Source organism: Chinchilla lanigera, unplaced genomic scaffold, assembly GCF_000276665.1.
Source record: "Chinchilla lanigera isolate Chin_1 unplaced genomic scaffold, ChiLan1.0 scaffold00033, whole genome shotgun sequence".
Classification (NCBI taxonomy): domain Eukaryota; kingdom Metazoa; phylum Chordata; class Mammalia; order Rodentia; family Chinchillidae; genus Chinchilla; species Chinchilla lanigera.
In genome coordinates, this window is record NW_004955434.1 from 16,328,089 (window position 1) to 16,351,023 (window position 22,935).

At 38.2% G+C, this 22,935-nt stretch overlaps 1 protein-coding gene across 9 annotated transcripts in view; it reads right to left on the minus strand.

Annotated features, from left to right (window-relative positions):
* Positions 1–22,935, minus strand: part of Mpdz (multiple PDZ domain protein) — a 147,731-nt gene that overhangs the window by 43,966 nt on the left and 80,830 nt on the right. For all 9 annotated transcript variants that reach the window (XM_013516315.1, XM_013516322.1, XM_013516317.1 and 6 more), the window contains 4 exons: positions 19,605–19,803; positions 10,419–10,523; positions 7,290–7,382; positions 1,746–1,923 (listed from right to left, as the gene is read on the minus strand). In XM_013516315.1, coding sequence (XP_013371769.1) covers positions 1,746–1,923; positions 7,290–7,382; positions 10,419–10,523; positions 19,605–19,803 — 575 coding nt within the window. The remainder of the gene's footprint in view (positions 1–1,745; positions 1,924–7,289; positions 7,383–10,418; positions 10,524–19,604; positions 19,804–22,935) is intronic.

The window sequence follows — 22,935 nt, forward strand, 5'->3', positions numbered from 1 at the left end:
CATTACACTCGGAACACTACTCTGCAGCTCTCCGCTCACTTACCTACACACATTCTCAGGTGCTCTTAGCACGGGCATGTTTCAGCATCCCCAGTATTACAGAGGCCTAAGGCTTTCTTCTTTAATGGAATATCCTCTGCACTTAAGGCACCAGTTAGCATAATGCTAGCTAAATTAACGCTAGCAAATTATGCTAAATTAATGCTACTTTTCAACACAGAATCCTTATTTCTTTTCAATTTGAAAGGCATATTTTAACTCAATGTATTTAATCAATATTTTGGGGCAAACTATGATTAATCTTTTAAAGAAATAATTACGAAGTTTTTATTTCGTTATAGATGCCAAAGACATCTATAACAAAGAATGTATAAAATAAACTTTTTAATGACGATCTAAAATTGAAAATTTTACATGGAATGCTCGAAGAATTATTTCACAGTGGAGTAACATAAATTCTAAAGAAAGACAAGGAAGCAGCGGGGAGAAATAGCTTGTCACTATTCCCTATGAACGAGTGCAGTGGGAAAAAGGGAACAGGGCCTTGGTTTTCAGAGACTATCAGTAAAAGAGTAAGAAAATAAATCCCTATTTTATTTTATTGAGTTATTCCTTGGGTACCGGGAATCGAACTCAGGACCTCATGCGTGCCAGGCAGGTGCTGTGCCACTGGGCTAAATACCTGGCTAAATCTCCACTTTAAAGTCATGATCGGTAAGTGTAACCTAAGCAATGGCACTTTGATGCATACATTATACAGGTTTAGAAAAAGATGTGATCAACAGAATAAATGTAATGGCCATTATAGTAATAAAGCTGTCTTTATTTTGAAATTATCACTTTTGGTTAATTGTGTAAATCAGAAAATCTGAGTCAGGTGCCCGTTCTGGACCACTTAAAATATAACTGTACTTGGCAAATTGCCCCTGAGGGACCAACTTGTCCAGTCTCTCGAGCCAGAGCCATGATGCCTTATCTTCTATGGGACATCCAGAGCCTGAGGCAGCACCTGGAATGCGACAGGCCCTCCAGCAATATTCACAGAGCAAATGAGTATGCGACTCAAGTGAGAGGAGCCCGTTTAGAACCTTGCACTTGGTGTGGAATTAGGGACTGCAGACAAACTGATTGTACCCTGTGTCTCCCGTGTAGTCATACACACGTGGGCACACACGCACAGGTGACTCCTGTGCAAACAGGCAGTGTCTTCGATGGTCAGTGCACACGTCACTGAAAGAGGCCTGGGAGCAAAGTATGCACGTGAGCAATAATCAAGGTCTTGGCGTTTGAAGCTTTTGCAAAACAGAAAGACTTACTTGGAATACAGTCTTATCCAACGAAGACTTTTCTACATTGAAATGACAAAGTATTTCTACAGATAAAGCGTGTTGGAAAACAATTATGACATATAACATTTAATATATATGTAATTATATACCATTTTAAATAATAGTATTTTCCCTAAGAAATTTTTTTTATGCTTTTAAACGGATGTAATTATTTTACAGTGGTGCTAGTATTTTAAAAACTGGCTGGCAATATTTCTAAGCATCAGTTTCTACACTGAGCTATACAGGGTGCCACCACATACAAGGAAGAAAAATAAGGATGAAAGGAAACATTTTAACCACAAACATACTTTTCTCTAGCCCTGAGCAGAGTAACCAGTACAGAGGTGGCAACTCCTTCAGTAAAGAGGGGAGAGAGGTGAAGAATTCTGACACAGAAAGCTCACTGAAGGGTACCTCTACTATCCTGTCTCCAGGCTTCAAGGTTCCGTTTTTCCCGGCTGGACTGTCCTCCAGAACATGTTTGATGAAAATGCCTCTCATCACTTCACCACTGCTCAGGCGACTCCCCATCCCTCGTCCACCGACAATGCTGATGCCCAGGGATTTGCTTGGTTCTCTCCACAGTTCAACCCTATAAAAATAAATTTTTAAACTCAGAAGAAAACATACAGGAAAAACTTCTTGATATTAGATTGTGCAGTGCCTTCTTGTATAGGCCACCGAAGGCACTGACAAAGGAATAAACAAAAACAAACCGGAGCTATCAAAATGAAAATCTTTGTATAAAGGACACCACCAACAGAGTAAAAAGACAAGCCATAGGAGAAAAATACTATTTGATAATCGCAATCTGAAAAGGGATAAATAAGCAGAATATACGAAGTACTTCTAAAACTCAATTACAAAAGAACAGGCAAGTAGATTAAAGACGAACAAAGGACTTGAATAGACATTTACGTAAAGAATATACATTAATGGCATGTAAACACATTAAAGGATGCTTCCTAGCACTAATCATTACATGTTTACATCAATGCACAATAAGATACTATCTCGTACCTATTAAAATTCCAACTACCAAAAAGAGCAGAAAGTAACAAGCATTGGTGAGGATACGGAGAAATTGGGAACCTATGTATTTTTGGTAGGAATGTAAAATGGTACAGCTGTTATAGAAAATTCTACATTGATTCTTTTTAAAAATTAAAAATACAATTACCATATGATTCAGTAATTCCACTTCCTGGTGTATACCCAAAAGAATTTATAACAGGGTTTCACGTAGATACATTTTACCCTTATAATATAGAAGCATTTTTTATTCACAATAATCAAAGGGTAGAAACAACCAAAGGCCCATCAAAACAAATGAACGGACAGAATAATGCATAACACAATGGATTATTATTTATCCTTAAAAAGGAAGAAAATTCTGAAGAGTATTTCAACATGGACAAATTCTGAGGACACTACGTTAAGTGAAATAAAGGACAAATGTGTGAGTCCCGAGTACGAGACACCAAGAGCAGTCAATTTCGTAGGACAGAAGTACAGTGACGGTCGCTAGGAAAGGCGAGGAGAGAAACGGGACCCGCTCGCTTAATGAACACGGAGTTTCAGACTTGCAAGACGACAAAAGCTCTGCAGATGGACGGCGGCGGCATCTGTATAGCAGTGTGAGTGTATTTAATGCCGATGAACCACAGCTTCAAAGTGATTGAAATTGTTCAAAAGAATAGCAAGTAAATATTTTTCAAAATAAGGGTATACCAGTAGAAAACGAGGGTTTAAAATATTTTCCTAAGGATAAGCTCTGTAAGGCCTGACAAATACTAATGTATCTACGTAGCTGATTTGTTATAAATATTGGACTCACACTCAGGCTGGGGCACAGACCAATGTACCAGTACCATTTTGCAGGAACTTTAATATCACAGGCACTAAGAAGCCAGTAAATTTAGCTACCACTGAACAGATGGCAGCTTCCAAGCTTAGCAGCCAAATCCAGGGAAGAACACTCCTGCATACGCTACATCAGAGCCTTGTCTTTGCAAAATCTTCCTTGCCAAAGCAGACCTGTTCATTAAGAGTCGAGGCATGAAGAACAGCGGCCGACAAAATCCTACACAATCTCATTCTTCCTCTACCTCCCTAAACCCCCTAACACATATTTTGCTCTCTCCAATCCAGTTACCACATCTCCTTCCTGTTGCTTTTAAATGCACAGCATATGATCCTGCCGTGGGCCCTTGGCACGAGCTGCGTCCTCTGTCTTGCATGCGCTTCGCTATCCACAGAACAAACAAGTGATCCTGTGCAGTAATTAGAAATAGCTGTAGGACTTATGAATCGATTTCAAGTACGCACCTCGTGAAAAGGCAGGTATGTAAGAATACGGTGAGCCGCAGTGCGGGTCTGTCTGTGGGGAGGCAGCAGACCACTGCGGAACGCATGCAATCTGCTCCACACCTCATAAAAGAGAACAGCGTTGGCCAGTAAGTAAAGAAGACAGCACGGTCGGGTGTGCCCTCAGCACTAATATTTGAAGTGCTCCCAAAGGCAAGGAAACATCAAATAAGGAATCCTGAAAACTGAGAGGCATTCCAAAAAGAAAACGCTAGGAATCAAAGTGCATCACAGAGAAGGAGGGGGCCGGCGAAGATTCACACAAACACTAATGGTGAGACATGTTTCCTCTGGTCAGTGTTTCTACTTAATAGGAAATCTATAACCTTAGAAACGTCACCTGTTTAGTTTTAAAGAATTTTACCATGAACCTTGATCTCACCAAATCTTTACGAATAAACAAGTTAAAATTCTATTCACCATTTTCTCACTCTCTAGAAATTCTGTGAAAAAGAACCAGTATTCTTTTCTGTTTCTTAAGGCATTTCCTAAGGTAAATAGGCAGAGCACACAAGTCAGTAACTTAGCCACTGCATGTGCATTTGTAAGAAGTCAGAATACACCAGTAGAAATATTTTCATTTTCTCTTAAAATGGGTGGGTGAAATGAAACGTTTCCTAGGGCTCTTTCTGGTTAGGTGATTTCTGGAATTACTCAAACACTCAGAAATAACAGTTAACACTTATTAAAGGCTCATGATGTCTCATCCAAGTGAGCTGCATTTTATGCTCACATCAGTCTTCAAGATGGATACTTGTTATTAGCCCCACTGTACGAAGAAGGAAAGAACGGCAGAGAGGGTAAGTAACCCACGGACTACAGCACCACATTTCTCTTAAGGGTTTGGCACAGATAGTAAAATTTTAAATAGGCTGCCTGGAAATAAGACGTGAATCCTTAGCTATGGAGAAAACAACTTAAAAGACACAGCTGCTAAAATAACCAGAGTGCTGAGGAACTAGGCTAGTATTCATGAGACAGAGCACGGTGAACGCTCCTGGGAAAGGAAATGAAGATCTGTAACAGGAACAATTTGGAAGATATTCTCATTTCAGAGGTAATTCCACAGGAAAAAATGTGGGTCTTTCTACAGATTCAGACATCGGTTTAAGAAGCATGAAATTTAGGAATGCAAAGGTAAACACAGCTCTGAGGTCACACTTTTGGGCAGTGAACTAAGTTTCTGAGTCCACATCTTAGCCTACTGTCACGTAATACAGTAATCATGTGACAACAGGCATCTCCGTCTGTCGCATTATTTCTTTAGCTGTGAACCAGTGTCAGTAAGGGCCTCTAGAGAGAGCTGTGTGATGATTAAATTACTCAATACACCCAAGTACAAAACAAACACTGGTACACAGTAAGCGAACGATAAGCCTTTCATGATGCTGGTATTCTTCTTCAATCAATATGACAAATGTGTACCCCACCCAATTAATCCAGCTATGCTTTCTTATTAAGGTAAGGTGTCATTTTTCATCCATCAGATTGTTCAGAGGGATTTATGAGAGCTTCAAAAACTTTCTTTATGTAAAGTAGTTACTACCTTTAAAGATGTTTCTTGGGCTGATGTAAAGATTAAAACTTAGGAGAAGAAAGTAGTCCAGAAGTATACTGTTCTTTCTCTTAAAAGAAGTCCACCACGATCCTTGTGTCCAGTGCTTCATCTTAGCTTACTTATTAGTGATGAAAATTACGTTATTATAAACAAGGCCAGTCACTGGCGTAGTCACTCTGTTTAGGGCATCATGCTAAGGATTTCAGACATGTTACCTTACTAACTCCTCTCCAAATGTACGAAGTTCTGTTATTAGCCCTACCGTAGCAATCAAGTAATCAAGACCTGGCAGGAATAAACTTGCCTTAGAAAATGTCAAAGTTTTTACTGATTCTAATCATTCTGCATATTGCCTTCTACAAACCATTCATCCCACTATGTTGTTCCTAAAACTGACCAATGTATCATTTCTCCTGTCATTACTGTCCAACAAAATTCATGTTAAATTATGACCATCTGTTACAAAATAATTTCATCTAACTTACTTCTGCCTCAATCTACAAACACATAAGTTACTTCACACCTTGTAACTATGGCACACATCTATCATTTACATCGTGTTCTCAGTGTGAGCAGTGCTGTGGGGAGATTTGAATTTTTTTAAAACAAACTGCATAGCTTTTGAAGAAATTCAAATTCTGAACTCACTCTGGATGAATGGAAGTGCTAATTCATTGAGAGCAACATAAAATGTTCTCTATATTTCGAAAATGTTCAAATAGAATGGCTGTGGGCTCAAATTCTTTTTTTTTTTTTTTTTTTTCTGGTCTTTTTGAGACAAGGTTTCACTACCCAGTTCAGGGTGGCCTTGAACTCACTTCGTAGCCCAGGCTGGCCTCCAACTCCCAGTGATCCTCCTGCCTCAGCCTTCCGAATGCGGGGAATACAGGCATGCGCTACCATGCCCAGCTTCAAATTTATTTCTGAGCAAAGAAAATATCAAACTGTATCTATCTCATGATGCTTACATTTACGTCTGTTTTGAGGGATGTCCATGATTACTTAAAACTTTTATAATTAATGCAAACTACCTTGTATCATTTTTGTTTCCTGTGTTTCTATGGTTTGCGCAGACAAGTATATAATATCTCCCTGAAGGGAGGGCTAATGTCTTGCATTTACTTCTTCTTATTCACAAAGTTCGGCCTTTAGGACTCAATGATGTCCTATCAAGCTCAAGCTGGTTCTACTCAGCATGAATACATTACTGTGCTATAGTACTACATTCCTCACTTTGGGACAAAATACTCAACAACTGCAACTTAAGGGACGGAAGGTTTGTTTTGGTTCATCCTTTCGGAAGTTTTGGTTCCTGTTCCTCAGGCTGATACAGAGAACCTCGAGGGCCAGGCGGAAGAGCCTGCCCGCCCGCGCCCCCCCCTCCCCCAGAGGTGAGCTGCTCCCACCCAGGGCCCCGGAGGCAGAGAAGAGGGCGGGGCCGGCAGGGAGCTTCACTCTCCCTCGAACCGGCCTCAGCCAACTCCTGAGCGGCTGATTCCACCGAGCACAGCACCCTTGCTCCGATCACCCTCCACAAGCCTTTGGAGGACGTTCTTCACCTACACCGTGACACGACGGAGGGACACACAGTGATACACCTGGAAACGGGTGCCAGAGGGAGCACGGTTTAGGGTCAACAGGTTTTAACCACAAAGCTGCTTACACAGACACGCGCGCACACACACACACATTTTAAATATACATCTGCTGCATATCTAGTTTCTACAAATGCTAAATAAAATTTAAATGGTGTTACCCCTAAAATAAAACTCTCCAGAATGTATTATGTACTTCAACTACCTATGCATAATTTTCCCTAATTTTACTTAGTCTACAGTATATGCCAGATCATCACATGTATGTTAGTTGTAACCCTGTATGACATACGTTATTTTCTTCAATGTACACAAGGAGAATTACAGGGTTAGGAATATTAAGTAACTTGCCCAAAGCACAAGTGGAGAGCTGAAACCATAATTCCCTGTCTTGAACACGTCTCTCCCTAAGTGGGCAGAAGACACAGCAATCCTTACCTCCTGGGCGGATTCCAGCTGCTGTACGCCGCGTTCTGGAGCTCACTCTCCTCTCCCTCCCCCTCTTCTCGCTCTGGTAGTTCCGGAATGTCTCTGCATGAGAGTTTCACAATGCAATAATGTTTTCTATGTATTTAATTCCTGACAGTGCTAACTGCTTTATAGTTTCACTATACTTGACCAACATATATATAATATTTTTATGGTAGAGGAAAAAATCAAATCAAATCAAATAAGAACCTTATATTACAATCAATCTACCATAACAGTCTAGAAATATAACTGAATGCTGGGTCTAGCCTCTTTGTTTCCTAATAGAACACAGGAGAGTACAGAAAAAAATGAATAAATATTGAAATTTTAAAGAAGAATTCAACAAATATCGCCTAAATTGCTACCATTTGCCAAAAAACAAGAGGTACTAGGTCAGTTACAAGCACACAGAGCTCTGCTTCCTACCTTGAAGCAATTGGATAGCAAGTATGTGAGCAATTTAGCTTCTGTTTCCTAAGGATAGATCACACTGTCCCTTTAACTTTTAAAGAAAGGTAGGAAATGCTTCTGGTTCGGCTTTAGCCCATCCACAGGGCCCAGGAACAGAACATTCTTTTAAAATGCACTTTCAGTGTTTTTTAACAGTTCACATTTTACCAGATACCAACCATATAACAAAAGTGTCTGTGTGTTGACTGACTGTAAGTAAAACTACACTTACACCAAACACTATTTTGTTTTTCCAATGGTATACCTTGCATGAATAAAAGACGCTGAAAAGCAATTGAGAACAATTAAGTGGCTATGGTATGTCTTTATGCTATTGGGAAAAATGATTTCTAAAGAAACATGTTTGTATATTCCTTTTAAAGCACAGAAGGCTATAAAAGTTCTGATCTAATAAATATCTTCACAAGACTGCTAAAGCTGAAAAAAAATCAAAAGAAACACATGTTCAAACTCTAACCATTCTCCACTGCAGTAATCCTGAACCCCCCTCAAATGATGTAATCTTTATCACCTGTGTTTGAATGTGGTCACATTTCTGAAGAGGAATGGCTCAGGATCCCCTACAATGTCTTGCCCTTTCTCTGGTCTCAGTGATAGCAAAAAACATGATTAAAATGAAATCTAGCTGTTAGAAGCCTATTCCTCAGTTTTGCATTTGAATTCCAAAGCAAGGATAGGTTCTGAATGGGGCTGGCTGCCTGGAGTCTAAATCTGACAGTAGGACCAGATAGAGAACAGGTCCAAGAAGGGGATACCAAAAATGTACTCCCTGAGAAATACTCTTTATCCAGAGGATGAAGGCAGAGAGGTGAAAACAATGCTTACCCCACTAAATGTAATTGGAAAAAATCTGACAGCAAAAGGAAGCCTGGAAGATAGATTTAGAATTTGGGGAGAGCGAGCCATGATAGAGGGAGAAATTTCAGCCCTAAAACCTAGCCAGTGGGAGATACTCAAAAACACTTCTGGTCATACTGCCCCATGGTCCTGCCTTGGGAGAAAATAAATACCCTGCACTGCTTGAAAAATAAACCTTATTGTCTTCAAATTATTTCAAAACCTTGAATTTATTCACTAACCCAGACAAGCTGTTCTAAATGTCCAGACTATTCTTTCCCCCATGTTAGAGTATGGATTCTGAGACTCAAGTGTCACGTCTCTTTACAGCAGAACGGATCAATTCTCATTAGGCTCCTTTCATTCAGCCAAAGTTAGATTTCTTTTTCTCAGTGTTAAACTGCTGACAACCAAAGAAATTTCTATCAACTATAATCACTAACTCTATTTATATCTGCATGTATGCATAAGGTAAAGTAACTGGGGCAAAGTCACACAGTTACGCAGCAGTGAGATTTGAACTGAAGCCATCTTACCACAAAACCTTAGCTTTTAACTTCCATGCTCTGCTGCCACCTATTTTTATGCAGCACACATTTTTATACATTTATGCAGTTCCTCCTTTGGATTCAATGTTTAGGAACGAGGTTCAAGTGTTTTCATTTTAAGCGTGACTCGGATGCTTATTAGCTGTGGGACCTGGACAGCTTCCTTTCACTGCAGATTGTTTTATTTTGTGTTAAGCACTAATATTAATAGCAAACATACTTTCTCTATGGTCATAGCACTCGATAATCAAGGTCCTCTCTTTTCTATGCTGCAAGAGAAGCAGTGTTAACAGTGGCTCCCTGTAATCCATAACTTTTGAGTGTGTTAAGGCCGCAGAATTTATGAAGACTAATATGTTACCTGGTGTATTCTTTATGCCATTTGAAACACTTCAGACGGACAATGGAATGCTGTCTCATAACTGTATTAAGCACCCTCACAATAAGACAAGAAGCACAAGCAAACCATACTCAACTCAAGCCATTAATCCTGGGATGGAAACTCTACAGTGAAGTATGGCTGAGCTTTGACAGAAGGGAGTGAGTATTCCTTTTCCCAGAAACTTCATGAGGCCCCAAAGGTTGTAACATTCCTTCTCCTTATTAAACACATAGAGTCCCTTTCACTGATACTGAAACTTTCAGAGGAAGCAATAATCAATATCATGATTCCTGCAGCATCACTGGACACCAGGGTATTCTACGATGTCCTGATATTCTGTAAGGAAAGGCAGAACTTTTGCTCTACAGAACACTGAGAGAAAAATTTGGTATTCTGTTATCAGTGCAACGAAAAAAAGCCTACAACCAAGAGAATATAATGGTACATTCACTGTGGGAAAGCCAATATTCTAATTCAAGCATAACATGCTCATACATCAAGATGTTCAACTCAACATTCTCTAGAAGACTAAAGTATGCATGTATTACAATGTTTATGGACTTATACTGTTTACAAGACATAAATAAAATTTCTGAAGATGTATTTGATAATTGTGCTAAAACTGCTATCTTAGGTGGAATTAAAGATTATTTTAATTTCTTGATTTAAATATTCACATATTCCCCCAATTCTTTAGATTATATGATAATTCCTTAAGTAATCACGAAAATATGTTTAAAAATCTTGGAAGAGGAAAAGAAATTCAGACTTTTTACTTAACTTCCCTGACTTTGTTTCAGATTCCTCTTTAACTTATTGATTACTCACTCATTATAGTAGATTAAATGTCTCACTTACCTGCCAGTATAGGAAGAAAAAATATCCAGTGCCATTATTCCGCCAGATTGTTGCCCCAAACTTATTCTGAACTCCTCCAAATGTTCTGCAGGCACGTAACTAATTCTGAAGCAAAATATAATCCATGAGAGCAAAGAGAAAGAAACATTTCCCTGTTAGTAAAAGCTTCCAAAATAGGGCAAAACTGTGTTGTCCTCTCAGGTCTACATTTTACACAACTCATTTAACTGGCATACTCATCAGACAACTCAAATTTCAAAAGGTAAAAATATTCCATTGGCAAAAATAATAACTGAAATTAAATTTCTAAATGCTGCTAATAATCACATAGGGAAGAACATAAATATATATATATAGGTATATATATATATACACATATATCTGTATCTACAAATGAGAAAGCTAACAGCAAGTTTTTGAAATGAGGAAGATTCATAAATACTTAGAAAGTTGGGGATGTGGCTCAGCAGTAGAGCACTTTCCAAGCACATGCGAAGTTCTGAGTTTAATTTCCCAACACTACAAAATAATAATACTAACATTATTCAATGGGGCATAACACTGGGCTACAACAACCTATCCCATACTTTTCTACCATAAATTTGTATTTAAACATAATAGTAGCCAGCTGTGCATCTCAGTAGCTGCACCTGGGTGACAGAAGAAGCAATGTTTGTGTTTACCCACTTGGTATGATGAATGGCAAGGTGTGGGCATGTATGCAAGAGTGTCAAACTGGGGCTTTTACCCACATAATACCCCACCTAACGGGCTTTCTATACGTTTACCTGAGCATCACAGGGTAAAATGCACCCACTCCACTTTTCTGTTCTCTAAACATGTACTTAACAACAAATGGAACGTGGGTGTGACTGACAGTAGCTGAGGCTGGGAAAGCAAAACCCCTTCTGGGCCTTCACCCCTTGGCAGACACATGACAAGGGGTGCCCAGCAGAACCAAAACAGCAACATGTGAGTTTTACCCATGACATGAAATGCTCATTGCTAAATTTCTGTGCATTTAGGATTTGTTTTAAATAAAAGTTTTCCTTCAATTTTTCTGGTACAAGTAGCCCAGTTCAGTACAATGGCACATGAAAATCCAGATCTGCAAGTTTTGTAGGAGGCTGAAAGTGAATCATGAGATCATTCATACATGGATGAGGAAGATGTCAATGACTTTGATGTTGGCCACATGAGCCAAATTTCCTGTGACAGAGAAATAGAACAAGAGTCGACTAATACAGAAATAGGGCATACAGACCCCCTTGACTGAGTGGACAAGGAAACTATGTGAGTACACACTTGACTAATAGAAACATTACAAAATGGTCACACAACCAAATGGAACAATCCAGTGTTAGAACTAGGACCAAAAATATCATGAGGATCTTGGCAAAGGTGAAACCTACTGGGCAGAATGCCAGCACTGCCATTCAACGTTGGAAATTGTTTGTAACAGACAAATCTTACAAGATGTTCTAAAATACACAAATTCTGAAATACAAATAAAATGTTCTGTATGCACCAATACCATACTCAAAATGTATTTATTATGACACCCACTATCTGAACTGAAAGCATTTACAGGTCTGCTATATTTAGCAGGGCTTCCTCATGGTAATCACAGGAATGTGAAAGACTTACAGAAAAGTGATGAGTAACGACTTGTTTATAGAAAGACAATGACACTGAGGAGATCTGAGTTCCTTCAAAACTGCCTGAGGTTTGATGACGAAACCACCCTCTGAGTAAGAAAAAGAACTGATAATCTGGCTGCTATCTGCTCATGGTTTGAAAGATTTGTGGTTAACTGTCAAGCAATTTACACACCATATTAAAACATGACTATCGATGAACATCTTGCAGCATTTTATGGCTGCTGTAGCTTCAGACAGTATATTCCCCCAAACCTTTAAAATATGGCATAAAAGTTTATGCTGTTGTAGCCAGATGTGGTAGCACATGCCTGTAATCCCAGCTCTTAGGAGGCTGAGGCAAGAGGATCACTGCAAGTTGGAGGCCAGCCTGGGCTACCTATTGATTTCAAGGCCAGCCTGAACTATATGGCAAAACCCTTTCTCAAAAAACAAAACAAACAAAAAACAAAAAATTATGTCATTATAGATCCAAAGACTTACTGTGTTTTCAATTTAGAAATTTATCCTGGAACTCAGCTACCAGGCCCTTACTTGTATAGTAATAAACCAAATGATGTTGTGAAAAGACTTGCTGCTCTCTTCTCCAAAACTAATTGGAATGTGACTTTGGACAATTGGTTTACCAGTTTACAGCTAATGTCACATTTGCTAATAGAGCACAAGTTGACCAGTGTAGGAACGATACACAGGAACAAAGAAGAAATTCCAAATGAAACGTTACAATTTCAAATCACAGAACAATATAATACAATCTTTAGATTTCAGAAAGATATAACATTGGCCTCATATACGGCAAAGAAGAACAAACTGGTATTGCTGATGTCAACATTGCACTACGATGCTAATATTGATAGGGAAAGCTCAACAAAATGGAAGGCTGAGAAGTTCACTGTCTACCACAAAACCAAAAGTGGAGGAGATGTTGTTGATGAGTTATGCAGAAACTATGAAGTCGCTGGAAACACTAAGTGTTGGCCAATGGTTGTGTTTTACTCGATCCTAAACATGCGTGGCATAAACAGTTTGATAGTTTCCAAAGACAGTAACAAGTGTAAAATATCACAGAGAAATTTTCTTAGAGGACTGGGACTAGGACTCATAAGAGACCAATTACAGCAGATCAAAAACAAAATGTTTCTGCCCAGGGAAACACGCAAAAAGCTCTTGGAGCGCACTCGTGAGCTAACAGATGAACAGGCAGGTGCAGCATCAAAAGACCTCCTATGACAACAGGAAGACCAAAAAGATGTCAACTATGTCCTACAGGAAAGGACAGGAAAAGAAAACATACATGCTATCAGTGTAAGTGATATTTCATGGTGAAGACTGCCTTGGGTGTGACAACTGAGGCAAAAAAGTATTTCTGTGGTAGACTTTTGTTTGCATTTACAGTGTAGTTCACATACATTTTTATTGCTGATGTTATCTTTTTAGTTTTTTTAAACAAGTAAACAGCTGATATGAAAATGTTAATGTCTAGTCTAAGTACTCATTACATATTTGACATTTTATTGATATTTTATTTTCCTACTAAGTATACAATATACAATACAGTAGGAAGCACCTGAAAAAACAGACAAGAGAGATGACAGGAATGACCTGCCACATAGGAAAGGAAAGTTAAGCACACATGCTGTCAGTGTGAGAGGTGCGCATGGAGCCTGCAGCTGCCATGAATGAAGACTGCCTTGCTGTGACAACTGAAGCAAAGCTTATTTTTGTGGTAGAGTTCTACTGGTATTTTCTATTTTTTTTTAATTCTTTTTTTTTTTTTTTTTTTTGGTTTTTTTCCAGTACCGGGAATCAAACTCATGACCTTGAGCTTGCCAGGCAGGCACTGTGCCACTGAGCTAAATCCCCAGCCCCTCTATTGGTATTTTCATTGTAGTTCATACAGAAATTTATTTCTGATGTTATGTTTTAGGTTTTGTAATCAAGTACACAGCTTATGTGAAAATGTTGATGTTTATTCTAAACACACAATACATGTTAAGAATTTAATACTTTATTTTACTGATAATTTATGTTCCTGTTAGCTACATACTGTGTAATACAATACAAACCTCCTAACAAAATAGCAAAACCAGTAAGATGTCTATTTCAACAAAAAAGCAAGGAAGGCAAAACACATGCGCAATCAACGTAAGCGATGCATGTGTACAGAATGTGATATTGTCATGTGTGAAGACTGCCACAGGTGTGATAAATGAAGGTTTTTTTGTAGAGTTCTACCAGTATTTTCATTGAAATTCATATAGGAATCTATTTCTCTTATTTTTTTAGACTTTGTACACTAAAAAACCGTTGATGTTGACAATCTTTATGCTTTTTTATAAAAACTCAAAAATATTAAAAATTAAACACTTTATTTTTATATTTTCCTTATTAAGTATTCATTGTTTAGTATATAAAAATCATACAATTAAAATTATTAACTCATCAGTAGAAATATTCTAAAGAATATAAGTGGTTATTATACCCCCACAATAAAGCACCCTTACGACAATACTGGTGTTATGCCCCACATATTAACAAATTGTCAGTAATTATATTAATGTTGCCTAAAAATATTTGAATTCCCTAGGTGAAACAAATTAGGTATACTCTATTACAATATTGTGTATCCTGAATTACCTTACTTTTTCCACAGCACATAATGCATGAGCATTAATAAGCATTATCAGTAACTTTGTTAGCTCTATTAAACTATGAACTCTCAAGTTTGAAGTTGAACAACATACATTTAAGGAAATAATTACTAATTGGTTACAACTGCTTGTTTATTTCTGTTTCAAAGAAAGACATGCTGTTCACATTTGAAAGTACCGACTGAAAGTCTAACGTCTATTAAGTGAAAGGCACTGTGCTAATACTGAATAAGTCACACTTATGACATGATGTGTGCAAATTACTACTGTCACATAAGCCTATTTACATTGTTGCATTTTTTAAGTTGGCTACTGCAGATACATTATTTGATGAAGACAAAAGTTAGGGAAATACTATACTAGATGTCCGTTTGTCTTTTCTCAGCTGAGAAAACAGTATGTAGTATATAACAGCACAATAAGGAAATCATAAATACTATTAAACTATCCATAATTTATTCACTAAGATGATAATTCCATCAAACCTTAGCATTAAAAGGCCAAGATATAAAAATGTGTCTTTTATGAAAGAAAGTAACAATTACGCCAGTGAGATAATTTCCGGAGTGAGAAAGACACATAATTTCAGGTATACCTGTGATTCCATAGAAAACATTCAGTCTTTCAGGTCTCTAAAGTGTGGGGCTGCTGGGATTTGAGCTCTCCTGTCACTGGGAGCGTGGAAGGACACAGACTACCACCGCTGACCCTCCACAGCCTGACCCACAGCACAGCGCCACCTTCCTGAGGGCGCTGTGAGCTGAAAAGCACTATGAAATGTAAGGCAGCGCTCCAGCAGGAGAAAGGCTCTCCGGATTACACCCATCGGTCTGCGCAGCATAGAGACCCTTTCAGATCTTTCCATGACACTTATTAAAGGGCCAGAAATGGGGCAGAAAGCACAGATCAGTGAATTTACGGCCAAGCTGGCTAGGAGAGTCACATTCTCATTCTGCCCTCCATAACTTCTTCACCTATAAAAACGTCTTCCCTAAGTTATCACAAAAAATACTTAATAGTAAATTTGTTGTTATCTTTTCAAAATCAATGAGTCAAATGTGTGCAATACATTATCAGGAAAGAGGATTATAATTTGCATAAAAAATAATGAGAAGCCTAAAACCTGAACAGACTATTTCAGAAGTCATATTATTTCTGAAAATTTAGGGAAACTTATACAAATAAGAAGTTAAAGTCAGGAAAGGTGAGGAGATAACGACAGGACACAAAAGCAAAACTACAGTAAGCACAAACTATTTAGTTTAGAAACTGGTTTGAGAAAGTAAAGATGTTTCTATCCCACTGCTGAAAATGAGTTTTCCTCTACGTTTGCTTAAGCTCTTTTTCTTTTATCAATGGGTAGGGAGGAAGGGGTTTTACAAGTATTTTTCCTGATAATTTTGGCTGCACTGGGAAGGAGCAAAAAGGCAGTTGATACCAACATTCAGCACAGTGTATCAGGGAGGCCGTCAAGGGGATCCCACAGTGCAACATCACATGCCGCACCCCAAGACACGCCTCGTCACAGGACCGCACAGAACCCTGAATCACCGCCACCGAGAACGAACGCTGAATGGCACACTTCATACACACCCTGAACCAGCTGGAGAGTTGTATTAAGATTCTGAAATATAAACTAACTTTTGGTTACACATGCAGGAGAAGCAAAAGGAACACCATTGGTGATGCTGAAGTGTGACACAGCTATTCATCCAGGGACCGTGCCTGCACATGCAGACAGGATCACTGCCTTACAAAGAAGCCCGAATTTCAAATGCACTCCCGGTCACCAGTGCAATGTGAAATGTAACAATCTTGTAGTTCTGCTGGAATTTATGTTCTTGTATAAATGAGGGACAAAAGCCAAACTGTGTACACTAAATCTATATCTGGATCTATCCCTACGTTGGGATGTTACAAAAGCATGAAACGGTTTTCACAGACAAGTTGTAACACACAGCCATAATGAGCTTTTGAATCACCGATACTCACACATACAAGGGGGCTCGATCGTCAGCAGGTGCTGCAGAAAATCTAGAATGTGAAGCATACGCCGTGGCATCTTTTTACAATGGTGTTAACAAATGTCAATGTCTTGTGCAGAATGTGAGATGCATACATATGTAGTTAAAAGTGGGTGCTCCTGGTTTTTTTCCATTTCCACCTCCCTCTCATCTACACCTCCCCCAGAAAAGCATCTGCTCTTTACTGCTGTCTATAGCAACGATTATTAACAAGCATGGAAAAAATGTAACTGCAATCAATCTTTAATTCCTTGATCAGGAATTCATCCCACACTTTAGGTTAAGGCAGGTGAATTCCGATTGAGCTCAGCAATTATCTGGCAGATGTTATAAGCAGCTGCTTCTAAGCACAAAACACTGGCTATTATTACAAAACCCTAAGAGCTCCTGGCAAGGTGGAGTGAGAAGTGAAACAGAATGCATTCTGGTGCAGCTTCACATCTGCTTTCCATAGAAAATAATAAAACCTGGAACTTAAATTGGCTGCTCTTGAACTCCTGAAACTCAAATTATCTATCCAGGCAAGCATGAATTTGCGCGCGCACACACACACACACACACACACACACACAGGTTCCCAGCTATCTATGACAACAAAGAAATCCAGTGCATCGTCTGTATAAGCAATGCTTTCCCTATAAGCAACCGGTTACGTAACTGAACCACAGCCTTTGTTATGTCCCCACAAGCCACCTCTCTAGCAGCACTCCAGATTAAGCTAGGTGTATACCAAGAAATGAAGAGAATGTGAGCTCGACGGAACCTCGTTCCAAGCAATGAGTACAAAGCTTAATTGGCTAGAGAAAGTGTCACGGTTTCATTCAGAATAATGGAACAACTAGACTCTCCTTTGGGAGGACTGCTCACATAGCTTCTAGGTAATCTAAACCTTCGCTTCATTAAAGCCAAGTGACAGAAATGAATGGGGTGAAGATCAGTATGTGCAAATGGCAGGGAACCTGCTACTAACCTTGGTCAAGCTACATGGCTGTATTGTTTCATCATCTAATATTTTCCTCTAAAACAGGTATGTGTAAGGGTTTTAATTTTAATTTCCTCACTTATTCAATGAGTCAAGCTATGACCATCTGAGTCAGGGGCTCACTAGTGAAGTGAAAAAGGGATTGACTGGTTGACTTCCAGAATCAGGAAAGTTGTGGTAATCTCCATTTTGTAGTATAAAATTCTACGGTACATTTTGACTCCAGAGATATTAGAGCCATTACTTACGAAGCTATTTTTTGATATAATTCAAGGTCATAATAAAGCCACTCCCTGCATAAATGGGTAATTCTGCTGGGTCAAAACTTGGAGGAAAACACACACATGTGCATGTGCACGCACATACACACACACACAAGATGAGAAAAGAAAAGGGAGGAAAAGACCTGAGCCTGAAACTGCACCTCAAAAACTTCCATAAAATTGACTAGATGCATGATGTATCAAAAGGATGTCAACATGGTCTTAGTTTTCGCCCACTTTTTAATTTATGCAGGACATTAGAACTGAGGAGTAAGGCTAGCACCGTGCACTGGATCTCGTGCTCAGAGTGCCAAAAACGGGGTGAAGGGACCTGAATCAGTACACAGAGCACTACACACACATTGTAGCACAACAAGTCAAACCACAGTTACAAGGGTATTCGGATTTCATACTGTATCTAATCTGTGTCAGCTGAAGTCTTTGCAATAGAAACCTCCACATGGATCTGTAGGATTTATCTTGTAAGCAAAAGGAACACTGGCTGTAAGTGGTGAGGAAGCATTTAATTTTCATAGAGGAGCTGAAATTTTTAATAATGTTCACCTGTACCTTATCACTGTAAAATAATTAAGGAATAGTAACATGATCAGATGATTTGCTCAACTGTAAAAGTCAAACAAGAATGCAAAAATATAAAAGACCACCAGTGAAGAGTCTGCCTAAAACAGTATCTCACATAAGAGAGCAAACCCCACTTGAAATGGTATATACGTTTTTGCTTTTTACTAATGGCAGAATGAAAAACAGGTTGTAAACGTAGTTTTCCTCACTAAGCTCTAGCAAAACACACTTTGTGAAAGAATCGATATTATGGAATGCTGTCAGTAAAATAACACTAATACAAAAAGTCTCCTGTACAGCTTAAGGTAAACAACCTTTCCCTGAGCTCTTATTTCATAAATTTTCCCTTATACATTTAATGATTAATGCTACAAAGACACGGATGAAGTATAAGTCATAAACTCATTTTATGATGGCTCAAGTAATGTTCATGACTTAAAATCACATTTTAACATGCTTTTAGAACATTATGGGATTAGGGGATCATGGGAAATTTTAAGAACTTTCTGACAAAATATCCTACACGACCTATAATTAGACCTCACGAAACATAGTGGAGGATCCTTTTATGTCACGGAATAGTTCAAAAAAGGGTAAACTATGGGTCAGAAAGGCACTGTCCTACATAGACTTTTTCACAGTTGGCCCTTATAGGACTGGCTTGGTTTTCAAATTCATACAGGCCAATCAGGTAGTGCACAATTCTTTACACTAAACCCAACCCAAACTTCTAAGAACTGAAGAATGAGTGTCACTGCTCTGTGAAAGATGTCTCACGTATCTCACATGTACAGTTGTCAGACAAAGCAATGGAGAAGTAAAATTAAAATCACAAAGCCATGCTGTTATCAAATTTTCAACATAATGATAGTCTTAGAACATATTTACAATCAAATACTATCCAAAAATAGTTAATTCTGGAGTGATTTGTATGAAATACATATGTAATAACTTTTGTACATAAAACAGAAATATACACTGAAAATGGTATTTTGATCAACTCATTAAGGTCCAAATGATACATACTTAATGTCAGGCCCAATGAGAGAATGTCTTCTTAACATGGCTCGTGCCTGGGCACTGGTTAAACTGATGGTAGACTCCTCATTAATGGACAAAATGCAGTCGCCAACGGCAATCCGGCCATCCCGACTAATGGCACCTCCATGGATAATGCTTCGGACAGTCATTCCCAAGCCATCTTTGTTCGCACTAACAGTCATCCCTACAGGAAAAGAGGAATGCAGGTATGGACTAAACATAGGATTTCCAAATTCATTTCACTTAATAATCACCAAGGATTTGTAGATTAAAGAATATGATTAACATTTTTGACAATGAAAACAACAGAAAATAAAGAAAAGTGTTCTAACACAAAATATTTTAACTAATTTTAATACATCTGTGAAATTGTAGATAAAAATATTCCATGTTTAATATGTTAGAGAGGAAGCATTCTATGCTATATAATGAATGTGATTTAGAACATTTGATGTGATGTCTTCTAAAATAGAAAGCTTTCTTAGGCAGAACACTGCAACAGCACCAGATAATTTTACAATAGCAATTTATGTCTTGTACATAACAGAATAAAAACACAACTACAAATGGAATATTAGTTCTGTAAATTAAGAAACTGTTTGTTATTACCTTATTTCAAATCATTTGTTCATTCATAATCTATACAGTTGGTATTTACCAAGTACTACGTAAGTAGCTCAAGACAGAAAGTACAAAAAAGTGCACGCTGCAGAATTCCTAACGTCCTGAGGCTTACATTCTTACACTTCAGGGCTACTAGAATGCTTGAATACGTAGTGTTCTATTGATCTGAACTAACATGAACTCAATTTTAGTCTATTCTCATTTTTATCTCTACATTCACTGTTTCCCAAAGCAATGGACTTCTTGATATATCCACTGGATGTCTCAGAGGAAATGCAACCTTAATGAATACAAAGATGACCTGCCCGTTTTTCACCTCCTCTTATTTCTCCATTTGTCTTCACCTTTTTGGTAAATGGCACTACCATTCTATTCCCTCCATTACTCAAAGCAAAAACACCAGAATCACTCTTGATTCCCGTTCTCCTTTAATCCCCTACATTTAATGCCTAACTAGCAGCTGTCATTCCTCTCTCCATATTTTATGATGAATCCATTTACTTTTCCCCATTTCCACACTAACCCTAGACCAAGTCATTACACTCTTATCTAAGTGTTGCAACAGCCTCTTAAATGATTACCTGGACCTCCAAAATTATCCTTGCCAATGCATTTTTCTCATCATAGATAGATAGGCCATTCAAAATAGAACAATCCCATTCATCAGTCCTTCGTTTGAAACCCTTCAAGAGTTTCTTGTTATGCTAACATACAATGTGACAGCCTGGCACAATTTATAGGGCACTGTTGACATGGACTTCCCAACATGCACTCTTGCTGTGTCACACAGTCCTTGGCTCCTTGAATTCCAGAAACGAAAGCCTTCTTTCAAATATATATCTCATCTCATCTCATCTCATCTCATCTCTTCTTATTTTGGAGTCCTTGCCTCTGTCCTCTTTTTACAGTTCTGGTACAACTCCCTCTTAATTTAAACTATAGCTTCCTTTAAAAGACCTGCTCAGAAAACACTGAATTAATATTTAATACCTAATCTCACCCTACTCCTTCAAGATATAAAACTTTTGAAATTATTTCACTTAATATGAAGTGGTAAAATGTTCTAAAACAAGATTACATAATTAAGCAAGGTAAGAGATTTAAGCTGTCACATTTTTTAAAACTTTGACAAAAATCACAGATTCCTTTTTAGGTCCTTATGTATTTAAATAATACTTTCCAAATATTAATACTAATTATTTAAAATTAGATATCCTCTCTCTAACATTTTTAAGAATTGATCTTATGATTTTACCCGAGTATCTCATTCATGGATATCCAGACTTTAAGTTATTATTTTCTGATAGAAATGAAGCATTATCAAATATATTTAAAATATTCAGTTAAGACTCACTTTAATGATTTTTAAATGTATTGCTATTAAGAAGATACTTCTGTTTTCCACTAAAAATGCAAACAAGTATAGATACTATTTTATCTCTAGTGAGTTTCTTATCACCAAACAGGATGGCCCTGAAATGTTACAACAGGTACTCAAGTTTGCCCTGACAGGATTCACCAAACAACTGTACCACGTTAAAATCAAAACATGTGACCACAAAACACAATTTAATCCAGTGTTCCCTACTGAGAATCGAACCTATAACTTGTTCTCACTATTGTCACACAATCTATATTAAAGCAGGTCACAAGCATCCAACAAGTCATCATGCGCTCTGGTCACCATGACCTTTCAATTCACTTTATAGAGGACATTTAAGTTATGACTTCATTGGCCACTCATACTACTAATGTGTGGAAGGTCATATTGACCACATAAACCAAGAGGTGAGGTTAGTTCAGGTAATATTTTCCTTCTCACTAAATGACAATGCCTTGTAGTAAATAACTGGAAGGTGATATCCACTAACTAGATTTTGGTACTAAGTAGTGCGATATCTCGAATTGTGGGGCAGAAGAGGGTAAGTGCAGGAGAACAGTCCAAGTCGTGCACGGTGGAACCACAGAGCTGGTTCCAAATCTAAATTCACTACTCCCAACTGTTCACTGCTCTGTGAAGTGCAGTCATGACTTCTACTATTAGTGTTCAAGGAATCAATATCTACTATTAATAGTGTTTAAGGGATTAAGGAACACATGAGGAGTACCTTTCCAGTACTTGGCACAAAGTGTTTAATAAATCCGAGCTGAAAAACCAAAAATAAGTGTACCTCTATCCCCAAATAAAGTACATCGTTTTCTAAAGGCTAACTGGAAATCTTAATCCAGCTTCAAAATGAAGCTGCTTGTTACAGTAATCACAGTGTGCTCTTGAGTAACTCAGGCTCTGCATGAAATGCACTGTGACAGGTTAGAATCAGACGCAGTCAGACTGAATCCTGACCCTACCTGTTAAGGGCTGAGCGCTTTCAGAGAAATCCCGGAGTCTGCACACACTTCCGTACCTGGCCACTGAGGGGAATGCAGCATGTTCCTTTTCTTTCCCCCTTAAAAACCTTGCTTTTTAACTTCAAGCTCTCAAAAAACATAACTGACCAATAAACTACAGACCTATAAAAATGAAGATTATATATTTTTGGAAGTCACTACCGTGTTTACTTGTATATAACCTCCCCATCCTAAATGTGACATGCTTAAAGAAAAGCTCAAGCGACTCATGAAACTGAAACAAAGAGATTATGGAAGATTTTACAGAAACCTACCGTTTCTTAATAATTTCTTCTGGTCATCT